This window comes from Cryptomeria japonica, chromosome 9 (assembly GCF_030272615.1).
Source record: "Cryptomeria japonica chromosome 9, Sugi_1.0, whole genome shotgun sequence".
Lineage (NCBI taxonomy): Eukaryota > Viridiplantae > Streptophyta > Pinopsida > Cupressales > Cupressaceae > Cryptomeria > Cryptomeria japonica.
Window position 1 is genome coordinate 218,012,372 of NC_081413.1, and position 14,550 is coordinate 218,026,921.

General features: G+C 34.4%; 1 protein-coding gene across 1 annotated transcript; it reads left to right on the forward strand.

Annotated features, from left to right (window-relative positions):
• Window positions 1-3,948: 3,948 nt before the first annotated feature.
• LOC131044553 (uncharacterized) lies at window positions 3,949-5,312 on the forward strand. Its single transcript, XM_057977905.2, has 2 exons — window positions 3,949-4,093; window positions 4,177-5,312. Exons 1-2 carry the CDS (start codon window positions 3,949-3,951, stop codon window positions 5,310-5,312), a joined length of 1,281 nt encoding a protein of 426 aa, XP_057833888.2.
• Window positions 5,313-14,550: the final 9,238 nt, after the last annotated feature.

Here is a 14,550-nt window from a genome sequence, read left to right on the forward strand (position 1 = left end):
GATCCTCTCAAGTATCTATTGAGCATAGCTACATCAATTATAAGGCTTGCCAAGCAGGTGATTGTCTTATAAGGGAGCTTACAAAATAGGGGTAGGCACACCTACAGGAGAAATACCTTATTTATTGGTCTATGGTATAGAAGCAATATCATCTATTGAAATAGAACTACCTTCTTTAAGAGTCTCCTTAAAACACATCATATCAGATGAAGACTATCGAGTTGCAAGATTGCAAGAGCTTGAAATGCTTGATGAAAAGTGGCAAATTGCTTTAAATCACTTGCAAGGCTATCATAAAAGACTGAGAAGGAGTTATAATAAATGAGTATGACCAAGGAATTTTGAAGTAGGAGATCTAGTTCTCAAGGAGAACCAAAAGAAGCTAGCAGAGCATGAAAAGCCAGGAAATCTTGAACCTAACTGGCTAGGTCCTTTTATCATAACAAGGGTGATAGGAAACAGAGCATATAACTTGGCTACTATGGAGGGAGATCCACTTTCTGACCCTATGAACAACATGCACCTTAAATGATACTATATCTAAGGGCTGGGTTAGTTTAGGTTTTACTTTCTACACTGCATCTCATTTTATTAAAAAGCATTGCATAGCATATAATTTCTTTTTCAAATGCATCACATTCACAAAATTTCTGCATTAGCATATATCAACATCAATAAAACAAGGCAACCGTCCAAGTTTATCTTTAGTTTGCATTCAAGAGAAACAAGGGTCATCTCCTTTCTTAGATATTCGCACATGAAATCTTTGAGATCCTAAGGTCATTCATTTTCAACATTACCCTGTGATGATGATTGGCTAGTGATTTCACCATTTGAGACTTGTTAACCCACAATCTATCAATTGCTATATCTCAAACACATTAACAAAATCTCTAATTCATTCTAGACACCTAGTTGATCATATGACTAGTGAAAAATCTAACATTCTACTTCAACGCCACTGTAATAGTCACACCCAAGTAGGTTTCATTACTTACAAATCAAGGCAAGAAAAGAAAAAGAAAAAGTGCTATGCCAAATATCCATCTCAAGGAAAAAGAGAAATGATATACAATTGAAATATCATGCATACAAGTGCGAAAAAATATTGACTATGGGAACATGTGAATAAATCCATCAGGGTTATGAACTCCTGTTGGCAATGGAGCAATACTCAAGAGATTACAATGTATAACCCCATTGGAGCTCTAAAGGCTTGCTGGCAGCGAGGCTCTATCAAGGATTCTTTTGAAGTTAAAATAATCCACATAGCTAGTCATATAGGATACTAAGGATCTTTAGTGAATATAAGGGCGAGAATTAATTCATTTGCACACACATGGGCAAAAGAAGATCAAAGTTTTGAGAATCAATGGGGAAGTTTTTCGCGTCTCCATTTGTAAATCCTCGTCACTAAGTGTGTTAATTTGGATGTTCCAAAGGACCTTGATGATCAATTGACTGCTTATCTATGAAATGCTTTTGCACCTCCAAGTCAATTGGTGTATTACAAAATTCTAAACAAACACAATCATCCTTGTCAAAATAGGAAATGCATCTTCATCATGCATATTGCATTAACATAGATCATGTCTAAAATTCATTGTCTCCATATGCATCACCTAGATTATCATATCATGTCAGGTCTACACACTAGGGGCATAGCTGAAAAAATCACAAAAAAAACATATAAAGTCCTAAAAAAATCTAAAAAATAGTGAAAAACACAAAAATCTAAAAAACAGTGAAAAACACAAAATTCAAAAAAATTAGGAAAACATCCAAATACGATCTTGAAAAAATACCAAATACGATCCTGAAAAAATCAACCAAAAACATTCAAATACGATCCTAAAAAAATAAATATAAAAAATCAATCAAAAAACTTGCAATAAAGTATTCTCGCAAGAATCAAACACCCTAGAAGATATCTAGCAAATGATTCACATAGAGTTAACAAAGGATACAACTATCCAATCAAACATCTACAATCCACTGATCAAACTATCTTATCGATCGTATCATATCCATATCAAGCGATCATTATCTTGTCTTAAACAAAGATGGATACACTCGAAATTAGATAGGTTAGTCTTAAACGGGGTCCACACTTTTTGAGATCAGACATTATCAACCATCACATCAATTAATTGAGAACGAAGGTACATATTAGTAAAGCTATTGAATTTTGTCTGGGTTAGGTTCTTTCTTTTATCATTTGGTGATAGATCATTTTCCTCTACTATTCAAGGATGTCCACAAGTGACTAGAGGAGCCATGATGGGCATTATCTTTTTCTTTGTTTATTGTTTTTGGTGTGAACTAATGAGTTTCTGGGGAAATTTCTCTAGTGGGTGTATGTGATAGGAGCATTCAGTTTGTGAATACGACACATACCTCGACCCCTAGCATAATTCATATAATGGAGGGTTCACTCCTTGTCTGCTATGTGTTTGTTTTTTCAATGAGATATCTTTACATCTTGGTTCCTTATACCCTAATGTGCTAAGCTCCATTGTTCCATAATAAGGCTCAATGATGAATATATATTGCACCATGAATAATGACACAAGTTCGTGAATCAATCATTCCCACTTCACCTCATTTTCTTATTTCTAATGTGTTGATTCTTTTCTCATCATCTCTTTCGGAATTATATTATATCGTCTAACACTATTCTTTCATCAATCTATTCTCTCTTTCATCTTGCTAACATTTCTTCAAAAGGTATATCTGAGTCAAATGAGATAAAGCAATATTCTGACATTATCAAGAAAAAACATATTGCATTCATTTGTCAATTTCATATTATAGATCACATTCATTTTAGGTTAATACGGTTGTGTTCAAGCTAGTAAAATCAGGTTATCTTACTTGGATCATATTCTTTTAGTTTAGGTTTTCTTTGGAGAATGAGTTTGGCTAGTATTTTGGGTCTCACCATGGCATGTGGAGATTTGCATTGTGTAATTTGTATTGGAGGATGGTTTTTGGATTGATTGGTTAAAGCGCTTTAATGTTTATCTACACATTTCATTTGATGTTGACTTTGGAGGATGTGTTAATGTGTTTCGTTTGTTGGAATAAACTTAGATGGATGTATTGTAATGTATTTGGGTCCTCTCTATTCTTGGAGTGGAGCGTAATGGACACTTTTGGTCTAGGTGGTTGAATTCATGTAATAATGTATATTATATTTATGGTTTTCCTAATCAAGGGTTTTAATGAATAATCTTGTATATATAGGAGTGTGGATGTGTGAATGAAGGTATGGGATGCATATGAATTGACATGTAGCGAGCGTGAATTATTTGCAAGAAAATTTAATATTGGAGATGTGCGGAAGTTAGTTGTGAAGAGCTTTGGTGATGATATCTTCAGTGTGACAATGTTATGAGATAGTGATTAAAGTTAGATGTGTTTTCCATGATCTTGGTCACTTGACTTAGTGGTTAGAGGAAATTTTCATGATCAGGAGATCTTGTTCTTATCAATTCAACAATTCCTTTCTCTGTCAAAAGATAGTGAGTTTTTCTTTAGCAACTTTCTATATCTTTCCCTGAGACTATGTGTCTCAATTTTGTAAGTCATTTATATCTTTCCCTAAGGTTTTTAACCTTATTTTTGCAAATCCTCTCAGGAGAAGTGAGTTTTGGAGGCAACTTTGTAATAAATTATATTCATATTGCGACTGTGATTCTCACTGTGGTTTTTTCCTTGCTTAGGGTTTCCCATGTAAATTTGGTGTTCATGTGTTTTTTGTGCTTTGTGCTTTGATGATTTATTATTGCTATGATTATATAGTTGTGAAGTGAAGTTTAAAGATTAGAAATTAAGTTTATTGAGGTATGGACTAATTCAACCCCTCTCTATATTGTCGTGTGTTCAACAATTGGTATCAGAGTGAGGTTCCTATTAAGAAGCTTAATTGCTTAAGGAAGATCCAGAATGGCACATGATTTCAACTTCAAGGTTCCAAAGTTTAATGGTACAAATTATGCTTATTGGAAAGAAAAGATGGAATATGACTTCGCAACTATGCCAGTTGAACTATGGGAAAGCACTAAGAAAGGCTATACTACTCCTCAAAATGGTCCTACAATTTCAGATGAAATCAAAGTATATGAGAATAATGCAAGGCTACAATTGCAATTGTCACTTGTTTGAATGATGTAGTATTTAACAAAGTTATAGGTGCAAAGTTAGCTAAAGAAATATGGGAAAATTTGAAGAGTGTATTTGAAGGTGATGAAAAGACAAAGCAAGCCAAGATTACAAATCTAAAGCACAAGTTTGAGAATGCGAGAATATCTGATGATGAAAGTATTGAAGACTATATTCACCGATTGAATGAGATTGTAAATGCACTTAGTGGTATTGGTGGGACACTAGAAGAAAGTGAAGTTATGATGAAGATAATGGAAACTTTCCCCAAAATATATAAAACTAAAAATTATGTTATTAAGGAAAGTCATGATATGTATAAGTACAATGAGGATCAACTCCTTAGTTCAATCTTTGTCTTTGAGATTGCTGAATTGGATAAAATCAAAAAGGAAAGGAGAGAAGCAACATTAAAAGTTACAAAGAAGCCTGGAGAAGAACTTGAAGAAAGTGAAGACATGGATGAGATTGAAGCAAACATTGTAAGGAGATTGAATAGAGGAACTAGAAATTACAAAGGTAATTTACCCCTAAAATGTCTCAATTATGGAAGAATTGCTCATTATAATTTTAGATGTATGTATAAAGAGGATTTTGGTGGAATATCTATTGATGATAACAAAGGAAAGGAGAACTATAGAGTGAGTGACATAAATGAGAGAAGAGATGACAAAGATAAGCAAAAGAAGAGTTTTTGTTCAACAAAGACCTACTCATCTGAAGAAGAATATGGTGATGACTCAAATGAAGAGTCCTTGTTCCTGGCTATAGAAGAAAAAAATAATGAGTTGTCTAAAAGTTCAGAAGATGTGAAGAACAATGAAAAACTAGTGAGTGTGAAGACTGCACTACATGAAAAATTGGAACCAAAAGTGTGGATCATTGACTCTGGATGTTCAAATCATATGACTGGTGATATAGGTAAATTTATTAATCTTGAGAAGTATGTTGGTGGATCAATTAATTTTGTAGGAGAGAAAGTTGTACCTATTTGTAGAAAAGGAAGCATCTCTATTAATGGTAAGCATAAAACTAATGATGTGTATTATGTTAAGGGTCTGAGACATAACTTGTCGAAGGTGATTCAAATGTGTAGAAAAGGTTATAATGTCATATTTCATGGGATTGGATGTGAAATTAGAAAATGAGCATCTAGAAGACTAGTAGTAGAAGGTATATGGACTAATGGAAATGTCTACTATGTGAACGATAGAAATGAAAGTGGTTGTTTGTTGGCATAGAGAAGTGAATGTTCATTGTGGCACAAAATAATGAGACATATCAACTTTGATTATATGGTGAAAATGAGTTCTAATGATGTGAGAGATATACCAAGAATTATCAAACCTGCTAATACTATGTGCAAGGAATGTCAATTGAGAAAGAAAACACAGAGGATATTCAAAAATAGGGAGTATGCGACTTCATAGCCTTTAGAGTTAGTTCATATAGATCTATGCGGATGTACACGGACAAGAGGATTAAGAGGATAAATAAATTTTATGTTACTTATTGATGATTACTCTAGAATGACATGGGCTACTTTCTTGAAAGAAAAGTTTGAAGCATTAGATAGATTTAAAGTACTCAAGTCGGTGGTTAAGAAGCAAATAGATAGTAAAATCAAATGTTTGAGATCTGATAGAGAAGAAGAGTTTACATCAAATGATTTCAATAAATTTTGTGAAGAACATGGTATTAGGATGCATTTTTCTACTCCAAAGACTCCTCAATAGAATGGTGTAGTTGAAAGGAAAAATATGATTGTTGTTGAGATGACTAGAACTATGTTGAAAGATGCTAACTAGTCTAATGTCTTTTGCAAATAAGCTATGCATATTTTCAGTTATCTTCTTAATAGGGTACAAATTAGAGTGAATCACACACATACACCTTATAAAATTTGGAATGAAAGACCTCCTATAGTTAATTACTTCAAATATTTGGAAGCAGGTGCTACATAAAGAGAGATGAAGAAGATATAGGCAAGTTTGATCCAAGAGCAGATGAGAGAATATTTTTGGGATATTATATTAATAGCAAGGATTATTGGTGTTGCAATAGGAGGTTGTAGAATATTTTGGAAAGTACAAATATGAAAGTTTATGAAGAATCGAATCAAACCAAGATTTCATCTGAACCTAAGATTGAGATAGAAATTAAACTGGTTGCTACAAAAGAGAAAGGTGATCCAAAAGAGGAAGAGATTAATACTGAAGGAGAAGAACATGAAAAAAATCCTAAAACACCAACAAAGTATGTGCAGAAGAATCACTTAGAAGATCAAATTATTGGAGACAAGAGAAAAAATGTTTAGATAAGAAGAAGACTTGCAAAGTCCAATAGACAAGAAAATTATTGTTTTCTATCTCAAGTTGAGCCAAAGACCTATCTGAAAGCCAATAAAGATGTGAGCTGGATAAAATTAATGGAAGAAGAGCTAAGGAAAATAAAAAATAATCAATCATGTGAACTGATACCTAGACTAGTGGACAAAAATGTGATAGGAACAAGTGGGTGCTCTAGAACAAGCTAAATGAAGATGGAAAAGTCACTAGAAACAAGAGAAGATTGGTCTACAAAGGTTATTCACAAGTTGAAGGCATATATTTTGAGGAGACATTTACTCCGCTAGTAAGGATGCTTTTTGCATTTGCAGCTCATAAGAACTTTAAGGTATATTAGATGGAAATGGAGAACTTGAGGAAGAAGTATACATTAAATAATCAAATGAGTTCAAGCTATCAGAAGATCCTGATATGATTTGTAGATTGAAGAAGGCATTGTATGGACTCAAGCAGTATCATAGAGCTTGATATGGGCTGTAGCTAAATTGGCTCCAAAATGGCAAGTCAATAACACAAATTTTTTAAAAAATTACAGATCGTTGATCATGATCAACAGATTTAGCTACGACCTTGATTTTTCAATTTTTTTTGGAAAACTCAATAACATGAGTTTTATAACCCCTTTTTGAAGCCAGTTGAACCACGTCCCTTGGTATGCAGGGTTGGATAGGAATTTGTTGCATGAAAATTTCAAAAAAGGTACTACAAATTGTAATCTTTACTTTAAAATTGAAGATGACAAATTGTTGGTTGTTTTTTTGTATGTTGATGATATCATATTTGGAGGAGATGATAATGTACAATGTAGTGTATAATTTTCTACAATAATCAATTTTTTGAGTTTTAAAATGTGAAGATAGTGGTAGTTGTCTTTCATTAGTTGTGACACATGGTGGGTCTCACTCACACACAAAGATTGATTGTGCTTCCTTCAGGAAAGAGACATCGTCTGCCACACATCGCAACCACGGGGAATTTAAATCATCTTGCGAAGCTCTTTCAAAGAAGCCTCTAGGATCTCCAGGTGTCTCCACCATGAAGAGGCTTCACTGAGGGTTTCGAAAGGACCACCAAGGTCTCCAATTGTTAAACATTTGTGCCAATAACATCTCCATTGTAGGCGGGCAATGGTTTTCGCCTGTTAGATTATGACAATCATGCTGATTGAATGATGACAACAAACTGAAGAGAATATGCACATGCATGAATCAAGAAACTTTTGGTATTTTGAAAATGATAAATCATAAGGATAATGGTAAGCAGTTATCTCCTCAATCATGAACAAAAAAATATATGTTTTCCATGCTGACAATCATGGAAGGATCCATGACTCAAATCTCTCTTGCACAAAAGTAGTTAGCAACACCACCATGACTTCTTCTTTGTAGGGTTTTGTCGCCAAGCAATGATATATTTTTTGGGAAATGGTTATAAAAGTTGGAGGGTAATTTGTAAAAAGGGTCTCTCAATCTCTGAGCATTTTGATTCTATCATGAGATACTCTTTTCTAGACTTTCAAGGAATGAATTCCAAGCTTCCATGAATGTAGTAGTTTTGAGGGAAAAATAAATAATTCCCCTTTTATTTTCCTTCATGAATAATGATTTGGATTAAAAGGCCTTAGTGTTATTTGTAAATGACAGACTATGTCTTTGTCACCTTTGGTGTTATTATGAATAATACTTTGTGTCATTGATGAATGTATGATTATGTTTCTTAATTGGTTCTTGTTTGGTTCCTCTATTTATGAAGTATGGATCATGTATATCTACTCTTCCATTTTCATAAAAATAGGTTCTGGAATATATTGTTCACACAGGATATGTGAAAAGGGGTCATTCTAGGATAGTTAGGTTAACAATTTTGTCTAGTATTGGTGGGTACCTCCCATGAGAAGATTTGAAAGTTATATCTTATGTTTGAGCCACTTTGCACATTTTGTTCTCTTCTCAACACCCAAGGGTTTGTAATGTATTGTGCCTGATCCATGAAATAGGTAACCAGTGAAGCATGCCACTCAAAGAGCATTTTAAAATTCTCCACAAGCTTTGCATACATTGAATTTTTATTTCATTTCCTCAAGGTCTATCAGTTTGGATGTTATTTATCCTTTCCACTTTCCATCCCCACCTGAAATTCCAAGAGCTGGCTTCTAAAATCCTAAAGGTTGTTTCGTAGGTTGCATTAGGTTCGACACCTATGAAGCTTCCTGACTACCTTTTATTTAAGGCAAGAGCCTTATTAGGGATCAACATGTATGAAGTTTGTAGGAGAGATGCAAAGGAGTTTGAAATGTCTATGATAAGTGAACTATCATTTTTCCTTGGTATTCAAGTTACTCAATCACAAAAAGACATTTTTATTTCTTAGACGAAGTATATCAAAGAGATGTTAAAGAAGTTTGAGGTGGAGAATTATAAAACATTTTCTACACCTATGGCTACTGGTTGTAAGTTAAGTAAGGATGATGGATCTTTGGATGTTGATCAGAAAAGGTATAGATCTATGATTGGAGGATTATTGTATTTGATTGCCTCAAGGCCAGATTTTATGCAGGTTGTTTATTAGGTGGCTAGATATCAAGCTAGTCGTAATCAATCACATGATCAAATACTGAAGAGGATATTCAAATATTTGAAAGGGACTTCAAATTATGGGTTATGGTATAAGAAGGATGGTGATTTCACATTGAGAGCATATATAGATGTTGATTGTTGGCAATTGACACTCTATTGGTTGGTTTCACTATGTTGTCATTGATGGCAACATGTTATCTTATTCTGGCTTCATGTTTTGGTTCAGTTGTGTATTGATGGGAACTTCATAGACTCTACACCGACATCGACACCGGCACCGATAGGAAGGATAAATTTCTTTGCTTACTGGCAATGTAGGCCGACATGGTTTAGAATAAGGTTATCGGTATTGGAGGCCGACATATTTTGGATCCAACATCGGCCATTGATTTTTATATTTATCTTATCTAGCCGACATGTATATTGATATTATAATTATCTTTGTAAGCCGACATAAGGCATGATAAATTGAATAGGGTATATAGGTCAATTGGATTAGATCATTTTGATAGATATGTAGATATGATATGATGCGAATATGTATTAGGAAGGAAATAATAAAGGAGATGCAAAATATATATGAGAGATCATGTATGTGAGGATATTTGTGTAAAGGGGTATTCTGGTAAAGGGTTTAGGGTTTCAGATCAGAACAGACAGAGCTTAACCGAAACTGTATTCAGGCATAGAAGATGCTATCTTAGCAGTTCAATCATTTCTCTGGATTTTAGTCTGGATTTATATGTAGTGAGTGAGGCTCCTTTTGTGATTGAGAAATGTTCTCTAGGCTGTAAGCCTTCCTGCAAGTGCAGGCCCCTATATTTTGTAATATCTCTTCATATGGCCAATGGATTGATATTGTGGGTCACAAATCCCACCATGGTTTTTCCTCTTTGAGTTTTTCCACATATAATTCTAAGTGTTATGGTATTCATTTATATGATTGGCTTATTGATTTCTTTACTTCTTTCAATTCTTCATGCATCGATATACCGGTTGGTGTATGCATGTTTTAATAAGGTTAGAATTGTTCATACCATCAAAACACTGATTCACCCCCCCTCTCAGTGTTCTTGGATTCCAACAGATTTCACATTGAAAGCATATATAGATGCTGATTGGGTCAGTTATGAAGATGACATAAGAAGTACAAAAGATGTGATTGGAGGATTATTGTATTTGATTGCCTCAAAACCAAATATTATGTAGGTCGTTTGTTTGGTGGCTAGATACCAGGCTAGTCCTAATCAATCACATGATCAAATAGTGAAACATGGTATTCAAATATTTAAAAGGGACTTCAAATTATGAGTTATGGTATAAGAAGGATGATGATTTCATACTGAAAGCATATAAAGATGTTGATTGGGTTGGATGTGTAGATGACATAAGAAGTACAAGTGGTGGTGCATTTTTTTGGGAGACATATTGGTCTCTTGGTAGAGTAAGAAACAAGATTTGGTATCATTATCTACTGCAAAGGTTGAATAATTGCAACAACTTCTTACTGCACTTAGGTCATGTGATTGAAACAAAATCTAAAATATACCAGGGTAGTGTATGATGAAGAAATTCCTATTATGTGTGATAATACAATTGCTATTAATATTTCAAAGAATTTAGTAATCCATTCAAGGACTAAATGTATTACAATCCAATATTATTTCTTAAGAGAGAAAGTTGCAAAGAAGGAAGTCAAATTGGAATATGTACCCACAAAGGAATAGATTGAAGATATCTTTACTAAGGCATTGGTGAATGATACCTTTGAGTATCTCTAGCAAAAGATGGGGGTAAATTCATCTCGTTTTTTAAACTAGATGCATTTAGATGGTGCATCCATCTAGGGGGAGTTCTAGAGTTCATCTTTTTCTCCTAGATTGATGTAGTGGTCGCTCTTAGGGGGATCAATGAGTATTATAGTTATCAAAACTTATCAGTAAGGGAGAGGGAGAGTTTAGCAGAGTTCCCTTGTTATTTGATGTCAGAGGAGGAGAGATACAGATTGGGAGAGAGATTAGTTGCATGTGCTCTTTGTTGTTGTTGGCATTGCCATGAATGACAAAGGAGGAGAATAATGGAAACTTGAGTTTTTGTGTTGTGTTGTGTTGTCATTGATGTCAACCTATCTTGTGTTGTCATTGTGAGTTGTGGATGGTCCATAAGTGAGTGTTTTGGTATTATTGTGTGGTTTGGTGAAGATGTTGAGGAATTTCTGGAAGGTTGGTGTAGTGGAAGTTTCAATATGCAAGAAACAATATTTATGTAGGAAAGAGTTTTTAATACCCTAGTGGAAGAATTATTCACATTCATTTGGTATTTGAAGATTATGTTTTATGGTTCTAGATATAATGTTTATGTTCTGTGTATATTTCAATACCAAGTTTGCAAGTCCTCTATTGCACAGATGGAAGAGTTAGTTGGTGTTGTTTCTGATAGTGGTTGTCTGTCAAAACTGGTCTAGAGAATGCTTGGTGGCTTCCAGATATATGGATTCAAGTGTTGTGGTTTGGAGGAAATGTTTATTTTGTCTGTGTAGTGTTATAGTTCAATTTTTTGGTGATGGTTTGAATGGCAATTGAAGTTATGATGTTCCATGTTCGACATGCTTAGTTGTTTTGTGTTTAGGCTAGTTTAGTTGGGTTATCTTCCTTGGATCACATTCTTTTGGTTGGTTTTTCTTTGGAGAATGAGTTTAGTTAGTTTTTTGGGTCCCATCATGGCGTGTGGAGATCCACAAATTGTTGAATTTACATTGGAGGATAATTTTTGGGTCAAGTAGTAAACGTTCTTTAATGTTTATCTACACATTTTATTTGATGTAGACTTTGGAGGATGTGTTAGCATGTGTGGTTCATTGTAATTGAGTTAGATGGATGTGGTGTGGTATACTTGGGTCCTCTCTATCTCTTGGAGTGGACTTGAATGGATATTTTTGGTCTGGTGGCTAAATTCACATAATAATGTATATTTTGTCTATGGTCAACCTAGTCAAGGGTTTTAATGAATAATCTTATATATAAAGGAGTACAAATGTGTGAATGAAGGTATGACATGTGTGTGAATTGGTAAATAGTGAGCGTGAATGATTTTCAAGGAGATTTGATGTTAGAGATGTGTGAAAATCAATTTTGAAGAGCTTTGATGATAATATATTCAATGTGACAGTGTTCTGAGATAGTGCTTGAAGTCAGATGTGTTTGCCATGATCTTGGTCACTTGACATAGTGGTTCGAGGGCAATTTCATGATCAAGAGATATTGTTCTTTTCAATTAAACTATTCCTTTCTTTGTAGAAAGACATTGAGTTTTTCTTTGGCAACTTTTTGTATCTTGCCTTGAGACAATGTGTCTCAATTCTGTAAGTCATTCATATCTTGCCCTAAGGTTTTGCACCTTATTTCTACAAGTCCTCTTGAAAGCAGTAAGATCTAGAGGCAACATTCTAATAAATTATATTCATATTGTGAGTGCAATTCTCACCGTGTTTTTTCCCTGCATAGGACTTTTCTTGTAAATATGATTTGCATGTGTTTGTTGTGCTCTGTGCTTTCATGATTTATTATTGCTATGATTATATACTTATGACTTGAAGTTTCAACATCATAAATTAAGTATTTTGAGGTTTAGACTAATTCACCCCTCCTCTCAGTCGTGTGGTGTGTTCAAAAGATTGGAGGACTTATCAATTTGATAATAATATTTAACTTTGACACCCCACCACTAGACCAAAAAGATATTCATTTTTTGTTAAAGAAGAATCAAGGAGGAGTAGCTTATAGCCATTCCAAGAGTCTTCCCAATAAGACATTTTTCTCTAAATTATAAGTTATCCAAGCGAGGTGTGGAAGGATTAGGTCATGGTAGGAAATAAAAAGGTTTTACATTTTTGACCCCCCTAGGAGGATTGACAAGAGTGGAGATTCTCTCTTTATCTAGAGTACATAGATACTTATAGCTCATTGTACTATGCACCATTTAGATTTTGAGTTTTCATATAGCCTCCATGTCATTTTTGCCCCTTAAGGCAATGTTTTTTACTTTAGAAACTTCTTCTTACCTTGGAGCTTATCTAACCATAAAAATGACGTAAGTTGTTTATAGATATCATATAATATAGATTTAATTTTGTTTTTAAATTGGCATATATAAGTTGGAATTGCACTGAAAATTGATTTCAAGGGGGTGATTCTTTTTTCCTAATGTGAGCCATTTACCTTTCCAACACGAGAGTTTTTTTAGGATAGAGGAATATATACTTTTCCAAAAAAAAAATTATCTTCCTGAGAATGAGGGGATACCCAACCACTTGCAAGGGAGGGTATCACCTGAGAATCCTAAATGCATAGAGATTCCATTTCTAGTTCAAGGGGGACATGTTGATTTTTTTTTTATTAGTGTCATTTACTACCTGGCTTGAAGGAGCATAATATTTAGATAGAAATTTCTTGATAGATCAACTTCATCTATTATTGCTTGGCTAAAGAACAAATTATCATCAAGAAAGAGGGCATGAGTCATTGAAGTTGGCACAGGGGGCATCATTGGCTAGGTAATATCATATCACGTGCGTTCATATTGGGGGGTTTAATATCCCAAAAAATGAGCTAATATATTTGCCTATTTGGTGAAAATAGGGAGGTTTTTAATATCGGCTGTGTATTGGGAGGGGGTCACAAAAAAGGGGTTTAGGGCAATATTTTTTGAAAATAGGGAGATTCTTTAGTATGCCATGAACGCAAATGATATAACCCAGGTTCATTAAATAAATCCCCCTTGGAAGTTGGTAATTTTTTAATGTGAGTCTCATTCCATCTATTTGCTTCATTTTACGTAGTTTTAGATATACTTAGGGTATTTATCATTATTATGAATAGAAAGGGTGATATTAGGTAACCCTACTTTTTATCTTGAGAAGAGGGGAAGAAATTCCAAGAGCCATTGAATAAAATTGAAAATCTAACACCTAATATACAAGAAAAGATCCATTTGCACCATTATTTACAAAACCCTAATAATAAAACTATTATTAATACACATAAAACTAGATGGGGGATGGAGAACGGTTGCCTGTGTGCGCTGGTCTGGCTAGGGCTGTGAGGCCTTAGCAAAAAAATTTCTTCGCTGATTTGGATTTGATCGTTGGCATGGGGGTTTGATTTGGCTGCGTGGGGGTACTGGGTGCGGAGTTTGTTGCTTCGGTGTGGGGTTTGTGGATTGGTTGTGTGGTCTGGCTTCAGAGGGGGCCTTGGTAGTTATCTCGGGTGTCTGCAGGTTGCAATAGGTCCTTGTTTGCTATGGGTCTTAGTGTTTAGAGTTTTGTTGGCTTTGTGTTTTCCTTTGGGGTTTGGGGTTGTTTTCTTTTGTGGGGGTTTTCCTCGGAGAGGTCTTGCATGGCCTTGCATGGGGGTGTTTCGACTACTCAGACCCTCCCTTTCAAGGATGTTGTGATTGGGGGAATT